The sequence below is a fragment of the Pelobates fuscus genome, chromosome 11, assembly GCF_036172605.1.
Source record: "Pelobates fuscus isolate aPelFus1 chromosome 11, aPelFus1.pri, whole genome shotgun sequence".
In the NCBI taxonomy this organism is placed as follows: Eukaryota; Metazoa; Chordata; class Amphibia; order Anura; family Pelobatidae; genus Pelobates; species Pelobates fuscus.
Genome location: NC_086327.1, coordinates 13,593,299 through 13,619,132, shown reverse-complemented (window position 1 = coordinate 13,619,132; position 25,834 = coordinate 13,593,299). Strand labels below are relative to the sequence as shown.

General features: G+C 37.6%; 2 protein-coding genes across 2 annotated transcripts; one reads left to right on the top strand and one right to left on the bottom strand.

Annotated features, from left to right (window-relative positions):
- The first annotated feature begins 379 nt into the window (after positions 1-379).
- Positions 380-7,312, top strand: LOC134577073 (phospholipase A2 inhibitor gamma subunit B-like). The gene is made up of 5 exons (XM_063435715.1): positions 380-567; positions 1,756-1,872; positions 2,554-2,706; positions 4,725-4,865; positions 6,138-7,312. The coding sequence occupies exons 1-5, from the start codon at positions 516-518 to the stop codon at positions 6,344-6,346; spliced, it is 672 nt and encodes a 223-aa protein (XP_063291785.1). The 5' UTR covers positions 380-515; the 3' UTR covers positions 6,347-7,312.
- Positions 7,313-10,583: 3,271 nt separating this feature from the next.
- Positions 10,584-25,523, bottom strand: LOC134577431 (phospholipase A2 inhibitor and Ly6/PLAUR domain-containing protein-like). The gene is made up of 5 exons (XM_063436164.1): positions 25,411-25,523; positions 16,539-16,658; positions 13,856-14,002; positions 12,002-12,142; positions 10,584-11,908 (listed from the first exon to the last, which is right to left on the bottom strand). Exons 1-5 carry the CDS (start codon positions 25,466-25,468, stop codon positions 11,715-11,717), a joined length of 660 nt encoding a protein of 219 aa, XP_063292234.1. The 5' UTR covers positions 25,469-25,523; the 3' UTR covers positions 10,584-11,714.
- Between the last annotated feature and the right edge of the window lie 311 nt (positions 25,524-25,834).

Genomic DNA, 25,834 nt, shown 5'->3' with positions numbered 1-25,834 from the left:
TGTTTTAATATCCATCTGCTTACTGTGGCTTGCTTCATTCATTCATTTATTCATTCATTCATTCTGTTTTGTACTGTTCCATGTCTTTTCAGACAGAATTTGTTTTTGGACTGATTCAAATAATTTCTGAATGTTTTGGGGTTTTGATCCTCTTAATTGACCAGAAGTGTCCTGAATGATTTTTGCAATCAGAATTTGTTTAGTAAAAAACATTTTAATTTTTCATATAGATACTATTGACAATGATTTTAATTAGTCTAATTATACAAGTTGCAACACGGCTTTTTTATGAGCCCCGCCTGATTGTGTTGCATCCGTGTTTCATTGTCTTCTAGGAATCGTGCATGGATTTATCACCCACACACCAAACCTACTTGCCCAAACTGATCACAATGCCCTACTCCTCCCAATCTCTCTCTGATTGTATTTAAATATGAGTCTTTTGCTTCATTACCTGACTACATCGTGAAGATCTGACATCCCCTTTCCATACACACTGAATCCATAACTTTGTCATGAAACGTTTCCTTGGGTTGCTGTGCGGCCTTTCAGCTCTTGTAGCTACAGGTACGTCTATTCATGCATGAAAATCAAATATAAAAGGGTTGGGCAATTAATATTAAGGGAACATCCACTTCCCAAATGGGCAGAAATTGAAAGTCACTGTTGGGGGGGTATATCTTAAAACAGTTTGCAAAAGCTGCAGTTCTTATGATCTGCAAACTTTGCAAGGTCCCCCCTTTATCTCCAGAAGAGACTTTCATTGATTGAGAAGCCTCTGAAGGTGTCCTCACATACAGCATTGTGATCTGAGGTCTGTGGAAGCTGGTCTGAGGTCTATGCAATGGGGAGGAAGATGTGCTTAAGTAGAACGTGCCTGCTATTTACGTTAGTTCATCAAAGCTGGCGGGAAGCGAAAAGAAACCTCCTGTGGCTGTTTAATTGACAGCCAGTGCGATGTTTAATAAATTATTATAATTTCTAATAGAAAGTATCACTTTTATAAACTGTCATTAGTATGGGATACTACATAACTAGTTTGTTTTCCTGCAGGCTGTGTTAGTCACAGCCAGGGGAGGTGTGGCTAGGGCTGCATAAACAGAAACAAAGTGATTTAACTCCTAAATGGCAGTGAATTGAGCAGTGAAATTGCAGGGGAATGATCTATACACCAAAACTACTTCATTAAGCTAAAGTTGTTTTGGGCACTATAATGTCCCTTTTAGCCCTTTGCATGGTGTCTTTAATGACGATCATTAGTTTTAAGCACCTTTAGTTTATGTTGTTCACTTCAAACATATACACATTGCGACAAATCTTTTATATACTTATATAATATATATTTGTTAGTTGTTATCAACTTAATACGTATTCTAATGGTTATTTACTAATGTACTTGTATGGGGCTATATACCATGTTTATTACGTGTTTTAGCAGCCCAGCAGATGGGAATCTTGAGATAATATACCAGGACACACACATCCTTCTCTCGCAGCTCACAGAGTTAGTAACAAAAAAATGACACAAATAATACATAAAAAGTTGTTGTGTTCATAAGAACAATGATTGTCTTTGCAGAAAAATAAACAAACAAAATAACTAGCCTTAATGCAAAAAAAAAAAAAGAATGAATAAAAACTAACTGTAAGTCTAAAATTCTAAATCCATATAGAAAATGGATGTTTAAGTTGCTTGCTGTGAATTTGTTTTAATCTTTGTAGAGTCCTTACTGAATTTCCAAATATTGTTTCCAGGTTACTCTCTCTCGTGTGTAAAGTGTTTAGTACCTGGCCCCAACTCCTGCAATGGTACCAGCATCAACTGCACCTCTGATCAAGTGTGTTTATCTTCTTATGAAGTAACTTCTCGAAGTACGTATTAGATTTTGATTTGTTTAATCATTCATGTTTTATTTTTAAGAGTTACGTGGATCTCTTTCAATCAAATGTATCTTTTGCTATGCCAGGTGCTCTGCCTGTGGCATCAATTGTATCGACAGACGATGCCGGCCGCATAATTACTTCTGCTGACTGTGCCACCTGCACCCTGCGTTGTGCACTTCTAGATTGTAAGCTCTTTGAAGCAAGGTCCTCATCAACCCATTGTCCCTGTAACATTTTGTGATTGTCTTGTCTATTGTTAAATTTCCCCCTTTATAATATTGTAAAGTGTTGTGGAATATGTTGGCGCAATATAAATACCAATAATAATATTATATAAAGGTTATTTTTTTTTCATTCAGCCTTCTTATTTTAGCCACTAATAAAGAGATCACAGATAATAAATGTCCCATTTCACTTTTTTGTCTCACATGTTTTTACATTTTAACTTGTCCTCCCGGATGCTCTGATACTATATTCTAATCTCTCTTTCCCATTAATATCATGAGTCGAGAGGAGGAAAGCTATACTAGCGTAGGCTACTGTCAAAACCAGTTTGGTTGTTTCATTTAATTCTGTGACTTTTTAACTTTTTAAGTAACTTATTTGTGTCATTTTATATGCCAGTATGTGTAGTATCTCACTGACAGATTTTTTGTATGACGTCTACAGACGGAGTGAAGGTGTCTGAAATATTTTCTCGAGATTGTCTGCCTAGGACACTGTGCGATGTGGAAGGATCTTGGAGTGCGTTGGGTGGCATGAAGTCACAAGTTGCCACAAGATGCTGTGTCTCTGATAATTGTACCCCACCTGAACCCAAATGTAAGATCATAATGTTTGAAACTTGTATTGATATTTATCAAGTTTATTTATCTCAACAACATATCACTATTAACCATTAAATTACTCATTTTTAGGAGGCATTGTTTACATTCATCCTGTTGGCTGTAGGTTTGTTCATACATGTACATGTAAAGATGTACGGATTCATATAAATCCAAATGCAAAAATACACAGTTTGAGATAGCTTACTCCTATCAGCTTGCTAACTGTAGAGGGCGGTACTCTTGCCTTCATTTTACTAATTGTAGGTTAAAGGAACACTATAGGGTCAGGAACGCAAACATGTATTCCTGACTCTATAGTGTTAAATACATCATCAAGCCAACCTGGCTCATCCTTGCCCCGCTAAATATAATAAAGTATTACTTTTATTTCAGTCTGCTGCTGGCTCTGCCCCCGATCTGCCTGTTTGGCTTACATCATTAGAAGTGTTGTTCTCAGCTAATTACGATGCTTTCACATAGGATCACGGGCATAGCCAACACAAGCTAAACACAGCACTGGCCAATCAGCATCTCCTCATAGAAATTCATTAAATCTATGCATATCTATGAGGAAAGTTCAGTGTCTCCATGCAGAGGGTGGAGACACTGAATGTCAGTCACAGTGTGCAGCACTGCCCCAGGAAGCACCTCTAGCAGCCATCTAAGGGTTTCCCTAGGCTGCAATGAAATCACTGCATTTTCTCTGAAAAGGCAGTGTTTACTGCAAAAAGCCTGAAGGGAAAGCCCACACTCACCAGAACAAATACAATAGGCTGTAGTTTTTTCTGGTAACTATATTGTTCATTTGAAATTCTAAAATGAGTGTGCACAGAGAGCTGTTTGTCTGCAAAGTCAGTAGAACATTTACAATAACTGCTACAAATTAACAGGGAAAACAGCCAACTATTAAGAGTAATAAGGTACAGCCTTTCAGTAATGCTAAAAAGGGGAATAAGGGGCACACCCGGAAAATGCTTTTCTCAACAGTGGTACTACAATGAAGATCACAATTTATACAAAATACAGATTAAAGGACCACTCTAGTGCCAGGAAAGCATACTCGTTTTCCTGGCACTACAGTGCCCTGAGGGTGCCCCCACCCTCAGGGACCCCCTCCCGCCCGGCTCTGGAAAGGGGAAAAGGGGTAAAACTTACCTTTTTCCAGCGCTGGGCGGGGAGCTCTCCTCCTCCTCTCCGCCTCCGTTCCTCCCCGTCGGCTGAATGCGCACGCGCGGCAAGAGCTGCGCGCGCATTCAGCCGGTCGCATAGGAAAGCATTCATAATGCTTTCCTATGGACGCTGGCGTGCTCTCACTGTGATTTTCACAGTGAGAATCACGCAAGCGCCTCTAGCGGCTTTCAGTGAGACAGCCACTAGAGGAAATAGGGGAAGGCTTAACTAATTGATAAACATAGCAGTTTCTCTGAAACTGCTATGTTTATAAAAAAAATAGTTAACCCTAGCTGGACCTGGCACCCAGACCACTTCATTAAGCTGAAGTGGTCTGGGTGCCTAGAGTGGTCCTTTAAGGAACAGTACATTTTCAAAGTTAACTTTTTAAAGTTTCAAATAAATTGTGATTTGACTGAATTTCGGACGATTGCTATAATGTCTGAAATCCTGAAATGCTATAAGGACCAATCATTAACAAACGAAACGTGCAGCGGACAAATAGTTTAATTTCATTCGTGAGTCAGAGTTCCATCTCGGGCATCAAGAGACGAGACGATTGTGGGAACGAAGAATGATTGATGGTTACGATAGTCACTTAATGCTTATTTTATTCACAGATCATGCGAAAAGTGACAAATAAATATGATATGTTATTTTTTTCACAGCTCCTCCTTTTTTGCCCTTTTTTTGGTTTCTTCTCCTCACGTGAGAGGAAAAACCAAAATGGCTGGAAAATGTACCTATCACTGTACTGCAAAATATATATATATATAATATTTATATATCACAATTTAGAAAATGAACTGAATTTAATCCTCTTTCCTTGTCATCCCCTTAAAGTAGCAGCTGTGAGTAATGAAGTGAATGGATTGACGTGTCCAACATGTATTTCTGTAGAGTCTGATAGGTGTTCCACAGAAGACTTTATCCAGTGTACGGGCAATGAGACTAAGTGTTTTCTAATAGCCGCGGACATCACAGGTAATGCGGTATTACTCGTTTTTTTACAAAGGTTGAAGATTACAGGTTGAAGAATTATAGTTACTAAAGATATATGCAGTCCAACACGGTTGGTGGTCCTATGGTATATCTGTAATGCTTTGCCAGACTTAAAGTGACACTCCACATGCCCAAATGTCAATAAATAAAAATCACTGTTTTTTTAGATATACTCCCAACTAAAACATGCATGCATTTAATTATGCATATTTGCATTGAGGTTATATCTAAAAGCAACTTGCAAAATCTACAGTTCTCTTGTCTGCTGCATTTGAAAGCCCTCCCCTTCTAACCCCGCCCAGACTTTCAATGTCTGTCCAATCACATACTTCCCAATGCAGCTAAATTAGAAGTCTTTCAAAAAGGTGCTCTGGCAGTTGCTGCCTCTTGATTTGTGCTCCACTGAATAAAGCAACCAGGAAGTAATATATAACCAGTATGTTTATTTTACAAAAGTTGTATTTTCTATTGAAGTGCTTTAGGTGTGAAGAGTGTGTCTTTTTTTAATTTTACAAAAAGTGCAGATTTAAAAAGCAAATTGGCAATTTTATAAATCAACCTTGTACCCCCCACTGAAAGTCAATCCGAAGACAGGTGCTATTGCTTCCTGTTTGTTAAGTTCAGTGGAGCTAAACTCAAGAGGCAGCAATTGCCCAGAGCACCTGCCTTGCAAAGACTTTTCATTGAGCTGCATTGGAAAGTCTGTGATTGGACAGCCACAGAAAGTTTGGGCGGGGTTAGTAAGGGAGGGCTTGCAAAGGCTGCAGACAAGACATCTTCTTTTAGATATTACCCAAATGAAAAATGCAAATGCCTAATAAAATACATGTATGTTTTCATTTGAGGTATATCCCCCAAACAGTGATTTTTTTTGTATTTGTATTTGTGCAGAGGAGTGTCCCTTTATGAGTCTGGAGTACAAGGCCTACTCTGCAGTACAAGCACACTAAACCATTTCAAGCTTAATCACTAGAAATGATCTAACATTGTATGAAAATAATTGAAAAATAAGTACAAACGATAACAAGAACCATAACCATAACCAAGAGGATATATCTTGACACTGTGAGTTGGTCTGTAGCTCAACTATAAACAGATGCCAAATTAAGACACTTAAATTGTGCTGGCTGTTTACAAAAAAATATCCAAAACCTTTAGTTGGAAATGCATAACCGTGTTAACTTTCAGTTACTAGTGTACACATTCTTTTTATATTGTATAATATTTGTTTCTTTCCAATTCTTTGTTCTTCAGGAAATGTATCATCGTCCTTAATGTTTCGTGGTTGCTCTACCGAAAGTTTCTGTGTCCTCGGAATGCAGTCTGTATCGTCGAATGATACGCATGCGGATTTAAAGGTTACATGCACTAATGGAAGTGCTGGCCCCTTTGGTGGATTTTCCCTGTTAGTAATCACTGTTATCGCCATCATGATATCAGTCATCCACTGTAACTTTTTATAGTTTATGAAAGAAGCCCAAGGTGAGCTAAGGGTCAGTGATACCTGCAAACAGAATACGTGTGGTACCTTGCGCTGGGTGTGGTTAAATTAACCCTGCATTTATTTATTGCTATCTTTATGTGTTTATATGACTGTATGTGAACCTATATGTAACAGTGGCTGCGGGGAAATGCAACTGGTTAGTGATTGGAAGTGGGTGAGAGATTGTTGAAATGATACGTGAGCGACTTTTGCACCCCAAACACATTTGATTTCTATAAAAACATACATAAAAATAGATATTAGTTATATGCATAAATATTGTATTATTAAATAATAAAATACTGCATTATTTTACAAGTTTAAAAAATAAAATGCTCACAAAAATGTTTTTCGAAAAAGAGTTCCTAGTCTGAAAGGCTTTTCTTCAGTCTGGGGCTTTGATTTACTAAGCTTTACACATGCTATACTGTCAATACTGTAGAACCAAACTTCCCCAATGATTTACATCTACAGAAGTCACCATTAAAGTTTAAGTGGTATTTTTGTATATAAAGTATTTGGAAACAGTATTGAATAATTTGGAAAGCTTGTCAAACTGAGCTTTAGTGTGAGATCCTTATCTTGTCTCACACAGGAAGCTGCTGGCAGGGAGAACAGCTTTATGTTGGCATTATCTGACAATGAAGGTAGCTGTAAACACTTCAGAACACTGAACAGTGACATAAGAATGACAATCCTCCCCACAAGTCCTATAATAATCTCTGGTATTGATTCTGAAACGGAATTATGGGGAAATGTATCTTTTGAGGACCTGTATAGGAACGATGTTGAGGTAGAACTACAAAAATAATATATTTTCAAGCATTGTACTTTTTTATCCATTCATGTATCTCGATGCATTTAAACTGCATATTTGTTTTTGAATGTGTTGGTAAAAACTTTTTTATTCAATAAAAGATAAACCCAAGTGTTTATTATTTTTCAATATCATTTGTTCAGTGTCTAATTTGAATTATTAATGTAAAAGGTAGTATTTTAAAGGATGTTCCAAAGGGACTTTATTTACAGTTTTACATAAAGACATAGTCTTTGTGAAGAACTGAGTTAACTTTGTTGGCATTTCTTAGAAATGTCTCACAATATATTTGAGACAATGTAGAGACTATTTAAGCCCTATTTAAGAACTGATTTTTTGTAACAATGGGCAGAATATCTGTGACTGTGTCTGTGATCTTGCAAAACCTTCCACACATTCCAGTTTTGCAATTTCACAAATGCTGTCCAGTTCTTTACATTTTTGAAAGACCATATCAAATTAACAGGCATTGGCCATCTCCCATAATGACTTTTCTAAAAACCCAAAAAGCCTAGGCTACTGTAATTTTTCCAATCTTTTCATATTTAGTATTTTTTAAGAGAAATTATTTTTTTATGTGTTTTGTTTTGTTTGTTTGTTTTGTTTTTTGCATATGTGTGAAAGACTCTTACTTGATAAGTAAACAGACAGACTAAGGAAGAAAAAGTCAAGACGTTTATCTAGAATAATGTGAAAAGAGAATTAGAAAAGACTTGAAAGTGTATTAATTAAACCATGTCCTTTTTATTATTTTTGTTTATTTTTTCAACTTGTTTCTTTTTGTTCATGATTTGCAGTTGGTAGTCAATCGACTTGTGCACAATGTGGAGTCAACACAGTGAAAGGAATAGAATCTTAGATATATGCTGTTGGTTCCAACTCTTTTCACCTGGTACAAACAAGTCAAATTCCTCTAAATCTAAGCCCTAATGAAGCGATCTGTCTGGGATGTCCCAGAGGAGTCTTCTTCGTTAACAGAGGTCCACATGTGGAATAAACACAATGAAAGGAATATAATCTTAGATATATGCTATTGGTTCCAACTCTTTTCACCTGGTACAAACAAGTCAAATTCCTTTAAATTTAAGCCCTAATGAAGCAATCTGTCTGGGATGTCCCAGTGGAGTCTTCTTCGTTAACAGAGGTCCAAATGTGGAATAAACACAATGAAAGGAATAGAATCTTAGATATATGCTATTGGTTCCAACTCTTGGTACTCACCTGGTACAAACAAGTCAAATTCCTTTAAATTTAAGCCCTAATGAAGCAATCTGTCTGGGATGTCCCAGTGGAGTCTTCTTCGTTAACAGAGGTCCAAATGTGGAATAAACACAATGAAAGGAATAGAATCTTAGATATATGCTATTGGTTCCAACTCTTGGTACTCACCTGGTACAAACAAGTCAAATTCTTTAAATCTAAGCACTAATGAAACGAACTGTCTGGGATGTCCCAGTGAAGTTTTCTTCGTTAACAGAGGTCCAAATGTGGAATAAACACAATGAAGAAGTGTTTATGCTGAAAGACATACCCCAGGACACTTATCCTACTAGAAAGCTCTATCTGCCTTGAGGCAGACTGGCATGGATGCATGTTCCTTATCTGGGCATTTTGTCACTTTCTGGGCAGGTTGAATGAAAGGAGGTGTTGCGCCTCTAGTGGCCCAAAAGTGTCCATATTTCCATTGTTAGGAGGTATAAAAACAGAGTTTGCGAAAACAATGAGCGAGTGAATCTTCTCAAAGCAGTGTGTCAGGTTTTGCTTGTAAATCAATCCTTTTTCTCCTATTCCTCCATCTTTTTTTTTAGTTATACATAAGAAAAAAATAAAGACTACATGTACGCTTGAGCATGGGTGCAACCTAAAGGACAACTGTCATCTCAAATCTATTTTTAATAGAATAATCCCCACATCAAAGTTTGAAATGGAATATATATATATATATATATATATATATATTAAATAAGGTATAAGTATATAAAAAAAACGAATCCCTACCTATATGACAGGACCCTTCAGCCATTTACATGCTCCTTTTGACAGATAGTGTTTGAAAACTGACAGTTAGTCTCTATGGTCTTCTCCACTTCTGTGCAGGGGTGAAGCCCTTCTCTATCATTCTATCATTTTACTAAAGACTCTCTCCAAATTTGCATCTAGTATCATTGTGGAGGTGGAGGTGACAATCTAAGGTGTCCCTTGGCTGTGCCAGAACAGAACTGTATTTTTGAGGATTGCTATATATGTATAGATATTTTTTATGCTCAACTATTTTCACTGTGTTTGTTTTCATGAAAAATCGCCCACGAATTTCACTAAACCGTATTATTTGTTATCCAAAAGAAAATATAAAAGATTTATTTTGTGTACAAATAATACTTGGATTTTGGTTCAATATTGCACATGAATGTAGTGGTTATGGTCTACAAAATAAATATCCATTCTTGCTGACATCTAATGACAACAGATCTTTGGATTAAAACATATCTCCACCCTTGCTTTAACATTTGTAGTTATGTCACTGAGACTTTCAACAACAGAATCCTGAAACAGAGGCAGTGATACATAGCTTTCTCTAGTGCAGGATTAATTTCTTAAATATATGTTCTCTTTAAAATAGTGCTGTCCCTTGAGGAACAATTTGCTTTATTACCTTGACACCCATCCCATCGTTTATTTAATAGCACCATGGTACTCTGCATTTAGTGGTATAATAGCTCATAGGTTATTGGTCCAGTAGCAGTGTCCTAATGCCCTGGTTTTCATTCTTCAATCCTTTAACCTTCTAAGGTCAATAACATGAGTACCATAGAGTTGGGTAATTTTAATGTCCTCATCCCTGCACATATAAGGAAACTATCAGCAACTACATGCAATCTCCCCAATTCTTTGATGAGGAGGATTATACTATTGTTAATAATAATAATAATAATAATAATAATAATAACAATAATAATAATAATAATATTATTACTAATACAAATAGAATGGTTTATCTGGACTGGTTAAAATTAGACAACGTATCCGGTGGATGTCACAGTGTTTATGGATTTTAAAAAATATCCCAGTAAATATCGATACTATAAAAAAACATTAAAATAAACAGAAATTCTTGAATACCACAATTCATCTTTAGTAATATATTTAAACAATGTATGAGCTATATTGCAATTTGAACAAAGACGTCTACTGATCATGAGTATTCGTTGACAGGTGATGTAATGAGCTGGGATCCAAGCAGCCCTTAGGATTACAATAAAACATTATAGTTATTGTATTCACTACAATAAACGTCTGTGCTTCTCAACAATCTCCTAACATGACAGTTAATAAAAGCTTTTATGTCGTTGTTCGAAAAATCAACAAGAGTACGCAAGAAAATGTATCTCATCAGACATCATTCAATTCTTGTAGTAATTCAAACTTTATACACACTGTAACATTTTTAAAGACATTGTAACTTTTTATGTAACAGCCAAGAAAGATTAATGAATTATTGCAAAATTTACCATCTCGCTTGTCTTTTTCCTTGTTATATGATTTATTAAGTAAAACAAGGAACTGTGAAGAATTAGAAAGGGAATTACAAATGATATAAACTAAAATACCCAAACAGCAAAAATTCTCCAATTTATATGTTTTAACAGTATTGTACTTTCTCCCCTCCACATTTACTTGCTATAAACACTATTTGAAGTCTAGCCTGTGGTGTGACACTGACATCTAGTGGCTAAACGTGATACCATCAGTAAGGTGTTTTACAATTAGTTAAGTTTGCACACAATTTAATATTTCTATTCTATTTCAATATCTATTCTGCCCTAACGTTTCAAATTCGCTTTGAAATTACATTGAATCCCTGACAATTTACATGTTAGTTCTGTCAGTCTGCTCTTGGTAAGGATGAAGCGAGAGGCATTTGTTTTAATATGTAACCACTAGTAAGTACCTTGCACCAATCACATGCAAAAATTTGCATCTTTTACAGCCGTCAACTTCCGCCATCCAACAGCTAATGACAGACACACACCATAACCACTGTTAGTTATCATCTGAAAGACATGGTGTAAAAAAAAATGTGTCAGTATATTTATTTGGCATATTTGCGCCTTGGCAATTATTAGAACGGAATAAGAATGGCTAGTGGCATGAAGTGACACAATGTTAATGTGTGCCAGGCTGCTCGACAAATTGGCCAAGAATTGATAGCCACACATGCAGTACTATTGAAGTGTATCAAAGGCACTCTGTCAGGTATTCAGGTATGTTACAACTGAAACAATCTGGCATATTTTAGATTACTGAAAGAAAAACATAGCAGCAACATTTTAGGAAACAAAAACATGTTGGAAAAAGCTATTACAGCATTAACTAAAAAAAATACAACTTGTTTTCCCCCTTTTTCAATTCATATTCGTATTCAGTGCAGGGCTTTGCTGTCATTTGTCCATGACAGCATTCGTGGAATTATCCAAAGGAGGTGCACATCACACGCAGAGTATATCACGAGGATCCAATGATACTGAGATACTTAAAGCATTATTGCTGACATCAATGAGATAATGGTCAGAAGCATGGGCTTGGGTAGTAAATTGATGCTGCCATTTGAACACATAACTTCTGTTTTCACTTTGTTACCATCTCCAAAATCGTAGCTCTGGCTGCCGAAATCACAAATATTTTTGGTGGCACAGCCCCTGACAGCTGATTTGCTGTTTGCAATACCTGTGGACACATTGTAATAAAGTAAAGTAATTGTCAGCAACACTGATCGGAAGATTTAAGATTGAGAAAAACATGACGTTGAGGTGAAAGTACCTGAAATAATGGTAGATTGTAAAATGCATTTTGTCTCTTCTCCAGTACACTCAATAATCTCATTTGTGTGACAAAATGCTGAGTTTACAGTAGAACAGCTGGAACAGTTCAAGCCAACTCTCTGTGTACTGTCTCGTGGCACTTAGATAACAAACAAAAACAGAATAAGAAAAAGTCATGCTAATAACACGCTTCAATAATCCTGGCTCCTGGGGGATAGTCTATCTGGGTGTGAGCAACTCCAATAAGGTAACTGGACATGTTGTCCTACAGAAATCCCTCTAGAGAAGCGTTTCCCAAATGGTGTTCTACGGAACCCTGGGGAAACAAAATGGCTGCGGGTGGCGAGGGAGCACTCAATCCAGCAGCCCCACTGGACCACAGGGAAATAGAGACTACATGCCAGCACTTCCAAAGGTGGGGCGGCTGGGTGGAGTGAAATTTAAAAAAAACGAATGAATTCTGTATGTGTCTGTTAAGGAGTTTGTATGTGTCTTTGTCAGTAAGTGTTTGTCACTGAGAGTGTATGTGTGTTTGTCAGTGAGTGTGTGTGTCTGAGTGTGTGTCAGTGTGTGTATCTGTGTGTCAAAGTGTGTCTATGTGTTACAATGGTTTGTGTATCCGAGTGTGTGTGTGTGTGTGTGTAGGTAAGTATGTAAGCATTGGCGTGTGTCTGTGTATGTGCCAGTATATCAGTGTATGTCAGTGTGTGTATATGAGTGTGTGTATATGAGTGTTTGTCTGTGCCAGTGTTTGTACCTATGGGTGCAAGTGTGTGTATATGTCACTGTGTGTATCTGAGTGTGTGTGTATTTGTGAGTCAAGATGTGTGTATGTGTCACTGTGTGCATCTAAGTGTGTGTATGTGTATCTGAGTGTTTGTATCAGTGTGTGAAGGTGTGTGTATCTGTATGTCAGTGTGTGTATCGGTGTGCCACTGTGTGCCAGTGTGTGTGTGTATCTGTGTGTCAGATTCATACACGCTGACACACAGATACACACACTGGCACATACAAACACATATACACACACCTTGACACACAGACACACACCAGCACATACAAAAAATGGCGCAAATTTTTATTTTAGTTTTTTTTACTGGGGAGGGGGACGGGGTTCCACAATGTTGATATACTATATTAAAGGGTTCCACAGGGAAAAATAATTGGGAACCCATGCTTTAGAGCTACACGCATATGCAGATGAGACTACATTTCTAGACTAAAATCTAACTTTCAAATACCATTTTACCCCCAAAACACACACACAAAATAAAATGAATGCAGTGCCAAATATGACCAAGGAGGCATCTAAGCTATAATACTGGCTGCACTATTACAACACACTAACAAGTATTCAGTAAAGTGAGAATTTAAGGTAAATTCAAAGGGACTTTCAAATTTAAATAGTAAACAATTCTTGAAGTCAGATATGCTTTAAGTTGGGCTCCGCTGGCCTTAAATTAACAATTCATCTTCAATTCAAATTGAATTCTCACTATAGTAAATAGCCTTGGGTGTCTCCTCTACTCCTCCTACACACTTCTCATGTAATCATTATTATTATTATATTTATTATATAATAATTATAAATGGTTAGAGATTGAAATGTTGTCTATTGGGTTAAATTGCTCTGTACCCTCCACCTTGCTCTTTGTTAAAACTTGATTCTCTGTCTAGAAAAACAATGATATGTCTGTACATAGTTATCTAGCTTACAGAACAGAGAATATGCCTTTATTTGCTGGTTCGTTATAAATAGCATAATTCTTGCAAAGATTACATTGAAAAATGCTGAACACTTGGAGTGCAGAATTGTATTGCATCACGCTGTCTTCAATCGTTATCAACTTACATGCTGGGGTTTGTGGTTTACAGCTATCGCTAGAACAACATGTAGTTGCAGTTTTTACTTTTCCTTTTTGGAAACCGATAGTCCCACTTAATCCACAAAAGGAGGGTTTTTCACACGATCTGAAAAATACTTTCTGTGCTACTCCGTCTAAAAGCAGCAAAACAAACAAGTTTATAGAATATCAGAGGGACAGACAGCATGAGAGAGTATGCGACAGACAGCAGGAGAGAGAGCATGAGAGAGTTTCCGACAGACAGCATGAGAGAGAGAGAGCAAGAGAGAGGGGGGACAGCGCGAAATAGACATCATGAGAGAAAGGGACATGGAGAAAGAGAGATCACAAGAGACGAAAGAGAGAATAAAAGACAAACTGCATGAGAGAGCAGTCTAGAAATGGAATAAGAGAGGCAGCAAGCCTGAGATAGCAAGTCAAAGAGACAGAGAGATAATATGAGTGAAAGACAAAGTGACTGAGAGCACAAGATAGGAAGAGAGTGACAGAGAAACATGATTAAAGTGAGGGCGTGAGCGAGGGACAGTGAGAAATATAGCCAAACAAAGACAGTCTATATTGGAGAGACTCAACAGAACAAAAAGTACACATAAATCTATTAAATCAATTACACTGGTATAATAAAATACAGAACGGTGCTGCCAAACATCATTGTTTATAGAAATGTTTCTAGGATGCTTCAAATCTCTGTAACGATTTATACAGAATGATCTCAGTCTTTTTAGGGAGTTATGTGGCATGTCACATCGCATGTGTTCTCCTAAGAAGCATTTTCATTTTCTTTCCTCATCAACAGAGCTTAATGGAAGTATCAGAGAGTTTATCTGAACAGATCTTTGCTCTCACTGGGATATTATGAACACGGTAGTAAAACGTGTGTCTCTTCCTCGATGACAGCCATGCTTACATTACATTCACACTGGTGGGATAATATGACAATTTATCACAATCCCAGTAGTAATAGAATGAGTTGGTGCTTTTTGCTGAGAGACACAATGTATCCACCTTAGAGCCGAGGAAAAACAAGGCTCTGGGGAAGGTGAGCGTCTTTTATATTAATTAAATCTAGGTAATGTTTATGTGGATATACTACACCAGGCATAAGCAACCTTTGGCACTCCAGATGTTTTGGACTACACCTCCCATGATGCTTTACCAGCATTATAGGTGTAAGAGCATTATGGGGGATGTAGTCCACAACATCTGGAGTGCCGAAGGTTGCCTATCCCTGTACTACACTATAATTCCCTATATGTCTTTCTGTATATTTTGAGAGTGAACATCAATTAAAGGAGGTGGGATGCTGCCTTAAAAGCACATCTGCGCTATCATTGAGCCTTAAAATTTAGACTCTGAAAATTGTGAGTGTAATCACCAGATTATCTTTACACATTAGACATTTTTAAGTAACATCTGCATTATTATTGTTCTATATTTTATTTTCCATATGAAACAATATCAAGACCTTCACTATATTTTATTAGGGGTAAGAAAACCATTGCATTTATTTTCCCAGTGCTCCACTGTTTGCTCCATGTGCTGTTTCGCAGTTGATGTGTGAATACAGTTAGTAAAGAGAACTGGCATCTCCTATTTTCTCTTCTAACAGCTTCCAAGAAAAGTCAATGTCCTGAGCAAAACGTAGCAGAGTTGTTTCCAAAAGTGGTCCAAAAATTATTTTAAAAAGCATATGAGGGGGTAGGCGGTGCTTGACCGCCATGCTGAGAGGACTCGGCGAGCTTGAGCTCCCGATCAGTTCTGCTTTTTATGAGTCTTAGGGGATATTTTTACCCCACACCACATGATCACAGACGTCAGATATCTCCTGGGCAACCTTGGAGCTGACACCAGGTCCATGATTTGCTGCTGGGCCATGGCTGCAACTTCTGATAAGTTGTGAGACTGCACAGACTTCTCTGCTGTTACTTGAGCCCCGTAATTTCCTCCCCTCTGGGCTGGTGGGGGTTATCCTGGTCCCCACCATGCAAATCACTTATCATCCTGTTGTTCCTGGAAGACCTTCGTGCTCACTCACGGCCTGATTAAAATGGCCAACAGCGGGGCTGCTACAAAACAAGCTGTACAGGCTCCAACGAAAAGCTGGGAAGAGAGCTTTCACAAAGCATTCAATGCCACACGCATAGTGGGAGATGAAGAGCAGCAGAGAGACTGGAAATTTGGGGTGGCTTATGTCACCATACACTCCTGCTTGGACACTGTCTCCATGCTGAGAGCATAGGATGAACGAGCTGTAGATTTGGCTAACTGTCCAAGCAGTGCCTTTACACCATGGCCTGAGGGGTATTTGCCTCTACTCCTACACTATTCCTTATGATCCTCTTTTCTTCCTTACTGATGGGAATTATCCTGCTCTATATGTCACACCTATTTGTTTGCACCCAGTTACAAAGCTCGTGGTGGTCCTACTCTATGCCGTTTTCCTCTTGTGCCACCAGACACACCAGCCTGAGCTCTTTTCACTTATTCAGCTCTGATCTGACCTACACTCAATGTTTTTTTTTTTCTATAAGTAAAAAACTGGTTTCTAAAAGGCTTCTAAAATTGAAATACAGTATATCCTGAAACAAGAAAATATAGGGAATTAAATCACCCTTTGTGATCAATAATTATTTTAATTTACCACAAACATTCCCGTCGATATTACGTTACCAATTATGCTGAATGTGAACGTTGAGCCACACATGTAGTTATCAGATGGACATTTTTTTTCAGCACCGGTGCAGGAAGTCTCCCCTTCAGAGATACAGTGAACACAAGAGAGGGAGTGAACTGAGGGAAAGAAAGGAACATGTTAACAAAGTTTGCTTTGAATTATTCAGCACTGAATAATAATATTACATCGAGCTCGTTAACAATATTTCGAAAAGCTGAACTGTGACACAATGACATACAAAGAATAGAAAAGACAAGTAACAGTAAAGGGATTCAGAAAAACCCGCCCGTGCCCACGCCGTATCACTAATGTCCACAGAAGTTGATATTGACAATGAGAAAGTGTAGATTCCACATTAACATTCCAACTGAGAATGCGCTCCCAAACAATTAGACAATAAAACTGGGACTGTGCAGAAACTATTAGTGCTATAACCACTACACCGAGCTCTACTAATATAATAAGCTATAATAATACAACAAGTTGTAATAATACAATAAGCTGTAATAATACAATATGCTGTAATAATACAATATGCTGTAACAATATAATACAATGAGCTGTAATAATACAATAAGCTGTAATAATACAATACGCTGTAATAATACAATAAGCTGTAACAATACAATAAGCAGTAATAAGATTATACACTGTAATAATACAATAAGCTGTAACAATACAATACAATGAGCTGTAATAATTCAATACGCTGTAATAATACAATGAGCTGTAATAATACAATGAGCTGTAATAATACAATAAGCTGTAACACTATGATAAGCAGTAATAATAATACTATACGCTGTAATAATACAATAAGCTGTAACAATACAATAAGCAGTAATAAGATTATACGCTGTAGTAATACAATGAACTGTAATAACACACTGAACTGTACTAACACAGTGAGCTGTAATAATATAATTAGCTGTAATAATACACAGAGCTATAATAATACAATAAGGTGTAATAATACACGGAGCTGTAATTATACAATGAAGTAAAATAATAAAATGAGCTATAATACCAGAAGCTGTAATAATACAATTAACTATAATAATACAATTAACTATACTAATACATAAGCTGATATAATAAACTGAGTTATAATACAATAAACTGTAATAATACAATGAGCTGTAATAATAAAATAAGCTGTGATAATACAATGAGCTGTAATAATACAATGAGCTGTAATAATAAAATAAACTGTAATGAGCTGTAATAATACACTGAGCTGTAATAATACAATTCATTATAATAATACAATAAGCTGAAAAAAATGAGCTGTAATAATACAGTGAGTTGTAATACACTGAGTTGTAATAATACAATGAGCTGTAATAATACACTGATCTGTAATAATACAATTCATTATAATAATACAATAAGCTGAAAAAATGAACTGTAATAATACAGTGAGTTGTTGTAATACATTGAGCTGTAATAATACAATGAGCTGTAATAATACACTAAGCTGTAATAATACAATGACATACAAAATAAATATTGAGAGACACAAGAGGTGAAGAAGGCCCTGCTCAATGAGCTTACAGTCTAGGGTTCCATTAGTAGTGATTAGTATGGTGTCAGGGATCCTATGGACATCCCATGGTAAGCTATCAAACCATTACTAGACAGTTTGACACTTACATGGCTTAATCTAGCATCAGCAGGCCTCACAACAGTTCCAGCCTCGGGGTCCTGTCCCGTATCTGGAGACACAAGTAACTGTCCTCTAACAGCACAGTATGTGCACATTGCTAGATGTGGGCATTACAACCCCTCAGAGAGTTCTCTCTGCAAGATCCTGCACCCTGGAGGCCAACCAGATAGGCACCTTCAGTGAGTGGGATGCCCATTATGAAGCATCACTGGGGACACCCCCTCTCAGGTCTGCCCACCTGTCCCACCTGCATACCTCTCAATATTGACTGCTACACTGCTTCCAGTCTGCATTGATAAGCTGAAGCACAAGTTTACCCTTCACTCTCAGCCAGTGAATAACGACTAAAGGTCCACACGACTGATCTTTCCTTTAGCATATCAGGAAGGAGCGTGGTGCTTCACAGAGTTGGGTAAATGTCTAACGTTCGCGAATGGTTTGACATCTCTCTGTGGGACGGCACCACTGGACTCCTGGCACCATAATAATTACAGTGAGTTATGGACCTTAGATTATGTATTTAATGGCTCTCTTTAGTCTAAAACAGGCTCTGTAAAGGTGTTATACAAAACAGCCCAGCAAGCAGAAATATTGTTAATAAAAATGAAGAGAAATTGCAAAACATAAATAGTTAAATAACTGCATGTTAACATTCGACCTTGTTCTGAAACAACACCGTTTCTTAATTAACAAAGAAAAGCAGTTCATTACAATATTATCTGTTATCCTTAGAATGTCAGTAAATACTGCAGTGCAGCACAATGAGGAAATATTAGACATGTATGACTAAGAGAAATAGGGTCTGATTCACTACAGTAAATGGAGTGTACCGAAACACAGGATATAAAACTTAGACAAAAAAAGTCACGTTAGAAACAAAAATCCATTTCAGCTATTTTATTTCCAGTTTGAAGTTCTGTCTGGCAAAATACAGTTGTCAGTTCTCTGTACCTTGTCATTTAGTGAATAATCTATCATGTTAGCAATATGGCAGTGCAGGAGATAATACATTAAATAACTCAGTTAGTTGAGTTACCAAGCAGGGAGAAAATACGTAAGAATAATATGTTTCCGTTGGGTCATTGTATAATGTGTATTTATCATAGAGACCTCCTTTTAGCTTTCTCCATGCTGGACCATTCACTTTAGATCAGTGGTTCTCAACCCAATCCTCAAGTACCCTCTACCAGTCCAGGATTTAGGGATCACTCAGTTGTGTCTAAAGTGTATTTTTTTATTTTTTTCTAAAAACACCTTAGACTTAACAGGGTAATCCCCAAACCCTGGACTGTTAGGGGGTACTTGAGGATTGGGTTGGGAACCACTGCTTTAGATGATGCATCGAAAATAGAAATGTACATAAAATTCCTTGCGGAGTGCTAATTTAGTCTAAGGCATCAGTTTACTAAACAGCAAATAACCATTTTGCTAAATATAGGTCAAATAGCAAATAAAACACTGTAGTGGTTATGGAGCTTGATGTGTCCCTTTAAGCAACAACTAAATCTATATTACAGCAAAGATAAGAATTTCAGTTTTGGTCAAGTTTAGTTTAAGGAAGTGGGCAGCCATCCAGTTAGAAATAACAGAGAGGCAGTCAGAGACACTAGTCAAGAGGGACGGGGAGAGATCAGGTAGACTTGCGTGTCACATACAGTAGCTGTGACAAAAATAAATTGCTAAAGATTTGCTGATAAAACTTGTAAGGACCTTTAAGGCATTACTAGCAGTACAGCTTGCTACAAATACAAAAGAAATAATTTTTACGTTAGGCCAGAGATTATCCCTTTTTATAGTCAAGTCAGGAATGGTACTGATTGCAGCTGGTGGTGGGCAAGTTCATTCCTGAGAGAGTGTTTCAGCTATATGTAGGCACTTGTTACCAGAGGCTGACATGTCTTGCTGGGAACCCTGGCTTCGGACTGCCCATTGTAGGCCTACATGTTTATGAAAGAAGGAGACAGAAGATATTTTGGTTATCCCCGTCTGTCTGTAGCAAGGCTTTTCGTGAACATCTCCCCATATTGTACCCAGACAGGTGCCTCTTGCAGGTCAGAATATTGCTATATATTATTTGAGTATCCACAAACAGGGAGACCGAGCGCACATGTAGTGTGACCGATCAATGCACTGGTACCCTCCATCCCCTTCCTTTCTACTGTTTAAAAGCACGGGGTGAGCTTGCATTTTTAGCAAACTTGAAGGTATTTTAAATCAGTGACTCCAGGCAGAGAAATCTGTTCTTCTACCGGCTGGTAAATATACCTCAATTTCATTTTAAATTTAATTCTGCAAGTTACATTAATATAATAGTGTTTATACTCGATGTAGGTAGTGAATCGGTTAATAGGAAAGTTGTTCACTTTTTGTAAGATATTCCAGAGCACTGGACGGTGTTAGAATGAAGTGAATTTACAACTGGTCAGAATTCTGCTGTTTGATAAAACCGTTTAACTTCTCAAAACGCTGTACATGAGAGTCAATGAGGTAATCAGTGAACACAATGTGCGTGATTCATGATGTATGCTGCTTCATTCTTCTTCAACAGAACTGAAAGTATCCATTGTTCCGCACGTGCCATCTTACTCTATTAAACAGCAAGAATTATGCAAAGAGAGAGCTTAACCCTGAAAGTGTTACTGGAGAGAGTCCGAGTCAAGGTCCTTTTATACCACTGTGGGGTTTAATCCCTAAATGGAGTTTGACTTAAAGTCCCCTATATTTCCATGACTTAGGCCCTTATTCTTCATATCCATAATGGAGTAGGTCCACATGAGCAACCTTAATTTTGTCCAAAGTTAGACAGCATTTAATAGCTCAACCCACATGCTTAGTCAATGAATCCTGTCCAAATATGGGTGAAATTGATATTGCTAATGCAAACGTGAAATTAGCCATATGGACAGTAATGTGGATCCTTGATTGTGTCAAATCATTTAAAAGCAGTTTGAGATATAAGCAATCGACAGATCGAGGAATGAATTATCTTACAGTAGAGAGTACATCAGACTAATATGCATTTTTACAGGTGTTTTTGCAACCTGCAAAATGCTGAGTGCCCCATGCCTTCTACCACATAACTGGTTGTTAGAATGCCGAGATAGAGTTTGACCTACAAAGCTTGCTGCTGAAAGTGGGAGGAGGGTACCATTTATAATTCCACTCCAGATCTAAGATGTTATAAATTGTATTAACTAATGGAAAGAGCAGAATATACTGTTTTAACTCTAAGCTTTGTTCAGCTCAATAGTGAGTCTCAAACGATTGTTGCCTTCACCTAGAAGCCCTGTCTGAAGATAAGGAGTTAGGAGACACCAAACGGACATTTAAGTGGTATGTGTACCAGAACTGGGTCTGTTTTTTTTTTTTTATTAGCTGCTTTTTGGACCACTCACAAAGAAAAATATATTTTTTATTTGCTATGAAAATCTTTTTGGTGTATATTTATATATAATTGTTATTATTACTGGCATTTATACAGCGCCAACAAATTCTAGAGCACGGTACATGGCAATTGGTGAGATGTAAATAAGTACAGAGGGCCTTGTCTATGAGCTGAGATCGTTGAAGATCTTTTATACAAAGTACTCATCTAGACAGCCCATGAGCTTTATATCTGCTATAAGTTATTAAAGCTATCGATATCTGTCTAAAGTGCAAATTATTCATTTGATGCTAACGATTATATTGAGATAGGAAACTTTTTTGCGTAGTGTGACTATTGGTTCAATATTTCTTATTATCTAGCTACCCACTCTTTATAGTGTATGTTGTGTTGCTATGGTGATGATAGATTCTCCCATTGCTGCATGGTGTTTATGATTATGTATGTGTGTGTGTGTGTGTGTATGTGTGTCTGCGTCTCTTTATCACACACACAGATACAGGTGTTAGGTTGGAATCGGAGCTTGAGAAATTTGAAAGACTGAAACACTCTCTATTGGGTGATGTGACTGTCTCCTTAAACTGATGGAATACAAGTAGGATTGCCAGAGGATATATCAGCACACAGGGCTGTCTATGAGAATCAGGTGTTCTGTGGGTACATTCAAATCAGCTCTCCTCAAGGCTGAATCACATCATTAATGACAAGGACTTAATAAAACAAGGGACATTTATATATGTATATTTCATTTTTTTTTTTAAAGCCCCATGTGACAAACTTTCACTCTTCCAAAAACACTAATTTTTAATGTTTGCGTCTGTGAGGACATGACTTACCGGTATGTGATGTTGCACAAAATAAAATAATCTGTTTCACTGATCAGCGAAGCGTGTGAAAGACATGTGGTTTGAATGAGTGAATATGAAAACAGAGTGGGAGCTGAATTGTGTATAAGGTTTGATAACTGGATCTGTTTATAAAATGTGTGTCGATAAGGTTTGGTTACATTCACTAATAATACAGTTATTGTACAAAATGTAGCTCAAAACAGCTGATTATCCAACTCAGCAAAGTTATATATACATATTTTTCCATTTCCCAGCAATCATTGTTTGGTATATACACCCTAATAAAATTTTACTTGAATTTTAAAGTTGAGACCCTAATAGCAATAATTGGGAAAAAAATTAAAATTCATGAACTTTTTCTGGGGCACCTATATTGGACTATAATTTGAAATTTACTTTTAAAGGTTTACTCCAAGCACCATGACCACTTCGGTGGTGCTCCGGCAATGTCACTTGGGTATCATCAGCCAGCCGGGAATTAGAGTTCCGGGCCGGCTGTTGTCAATTCTGTGCAAATTTCAATTTCACAGGATGTCATTTCTTGGCCGAGAGTGGTCAACTAATGTTCTGGGCCAATGAATGGTGAAGGCATCAGCAGGTCTGCAGAAGCCGGAAGCTGGTCCCCAAACCTGCTGGAGAGCTGGAGACCTCAGAGTATGGCGGAGACCCAGGTAAGAGAGAAAACTGTTGCTTAAATGTTTGCCCCTTTACCAGGAACCAGGCCGGGGTTAATCATGGCATCATAGGCACTACAGCGGGATGTAGTGGATATGATGTTTGGATTAACCCTTTAATCACTTTTTATTATAAAAAAAGACCAGCAAATAACGCTCTATCCCAGCGGTTCCAAACAGGGGTGCCGCGGAATGTTTCCCTGGTGCTATGATTATTGCACCGGGGAAACATAACTGCTGAACAGGGGCCCGGTCGTTTTGCCGCGGTCCATAATGACCGCGACAGGGCCCATGTAATGTCGGCTGGGTTGGAAGAAGTGACAACCTGTCACTTCCTCCCAGCTTCGTGCAGAGAGACCGTGCAGGAGGGCAGGAGGGAGTTGAGGCAGCTGCAGCATGAGGGGAGAGGAGCATTCCAGGAGCTGCTCCAGACCCCTCACTCCCACCAGTCACCAGGACTCCAAGCCACCCTCCTGGACATACAAGGTAAGCTAACAGGAGGGTGGCTGAGGATATAAAAATATTGTGTGTGTATGTATGAGTGTGTGTCTGGGTGTGTGTCTGTTTGCGTGTATTAGTGTGTATCAGGGTGTGTGTGTGTCAAGGTGTGTGTGTGTGTGTGTCAGGGTGTATGAGTGCATGTCAGGGTGTTTGTGTATATGAGTGTGTGTTTGTGTGTGTGTGTGTGTGTATGAGTGTGTGTCAGGGTGTGCATATGTGTGTGTGTATATATATATGTCAGTGTGCTTCTGTGTGTGTTAGTGTGTGTGTGTCAGGCTCTGCATCTGTGTGTGTGTCAGTGTGTTCATCTGTGTGTGTATGTGTGTGTATATGTCAGTGTTCTTCTGAGTTAGTGTGTGTGTGTGTGTGTGTACACATCTGTGTGTGTGTGTGTGTGTGTGTGTGTGCATATCTGTCTGTCAGGATGTGCATCTGTGTATGTGCATGTGTGTCAGGGTGTGTGTTTTTATGTCAGTGTATGCATGTGTTAAGGTGTGTGTATGTGTCAGTGTGTGTATGTGTCGTGTCTATATGAATTTGTGTGTATGTGTCTGTGTATTTATATGTATCTGTGTGTTAATGTGCATGCATATCTGTATGAGTATGAATGTATGTATGTGCATACATCCAAGCAGTCAAACACCAGCACAACATACAAACACACTCTTGCAATCTAACACAAATATTACATACAAAAACACCCCTTAATTTAAACACAAATGTACATCCACATTTAAAAGTGAACATTACATACAAACACACCCCTGTATTAAAACATTAAAACTATTTTGGGCACCTGTTCTAAAGAAGGATATTATGGAACTAATAAAACGTGCAGAGGTGGGCTACAAAATTAATAAAAGGAATGGAACATATCAGCTATGAAGAAAGGTTAACACATTTAAACCTCTTTAGTTTAGAAAAACGTAGCCTCATAGGGGATATGGTAACATTATACAAATATATCCGGGGCCAATAAAAAACAATTGTGTGGAAATCTATTCACAAACCGGACTCGAGGTCATGTGTTTAGACTGGAAAAAATAAGATTTTGTCTAAGGCAAAAAAAAAGTTTTTTTTACTGTAAGAACAATAAGGATGTGGAATAGAATTCTTCAACGTAGGGTAATAGCTACTTGATCCAATGATTAATCTGACTGTCATTCTGTTTTTTTTTTTTTTCCTAGTTTGTTGCAAAATTGGAAGTGCTTCAAACTGGGGTTTTTTTGCTTTCTTTTGGATCAACAGCAACAAACAAATGTGAGGAAGGCTGAACTTGATGGACGCAAGTCTCCTTTCAGCCTATGTAACTATGTAACTATGTATGTAATATACAAGCACCCTTTCAAACATTAACACAATACATTACACTATAGCACCAGTAAATGCCACAGCACTGTACAGATATACAACCTAGATATTTTGACTTGGGGTGCCGTGAAAAATTATTCAAATATTAAGGGCCCCATGGATCTAAAAAGTTTGGGAACCACTGCCCTAACTCATCAATATTAGTAACGTTAGGTCAGAGTCAGTATAACAGAGAGAGCCAGCTTATATGACTGTGCAAATATGTTATAGATTGCTTCTTAAAACATTCATTTCTTTGCATACACTTTTAACTAAAACAAATACATACATACATATAAGAAACAAAGTGCTTATAGGCCCAAACAATTTATATTTCGAGCTCTGTAAGATTGCATGTAGTCTACAAATCAAACATTAAAGTAACGAGCTAGTGTTCACTTTGTATCAAATCTGGCAGTACATACCTGTTAGAGAAAGACTCACCTGTCGCAGTGATAGCGGACACAGAGATGCATATGAAAACGTGAATGAGCGATTTCATAGTTAAAGGAAGGAGAGAGTTTTCCTGATCAGTCACGCTGTCTGACTGCTGTGTAATACAGATGCATCAGTCATGCAGTAATGCTCTGCTTTTAGCTTGCTGTGGGGGCGGGAGGGAATTTAGGAAAACTGTACACACAGTTTAAAGGGACACTCCATGCTGCAAGTGGCTCATTCTTTTTCAAAGCAAAATAAAATCAAATAAAAAAGAGTTACACGTATTGTTTATCTTTGCTGTAAATACACAGGCTTTTCAGTGGCTGCATTGAGCTATGGCTAAACCAGGAAGCCAATCAGGCAATCATTAAACTCCTTAACTTTCTATGACGGTATTTATCGTACATTAGAAATCCCTACACATTACTAT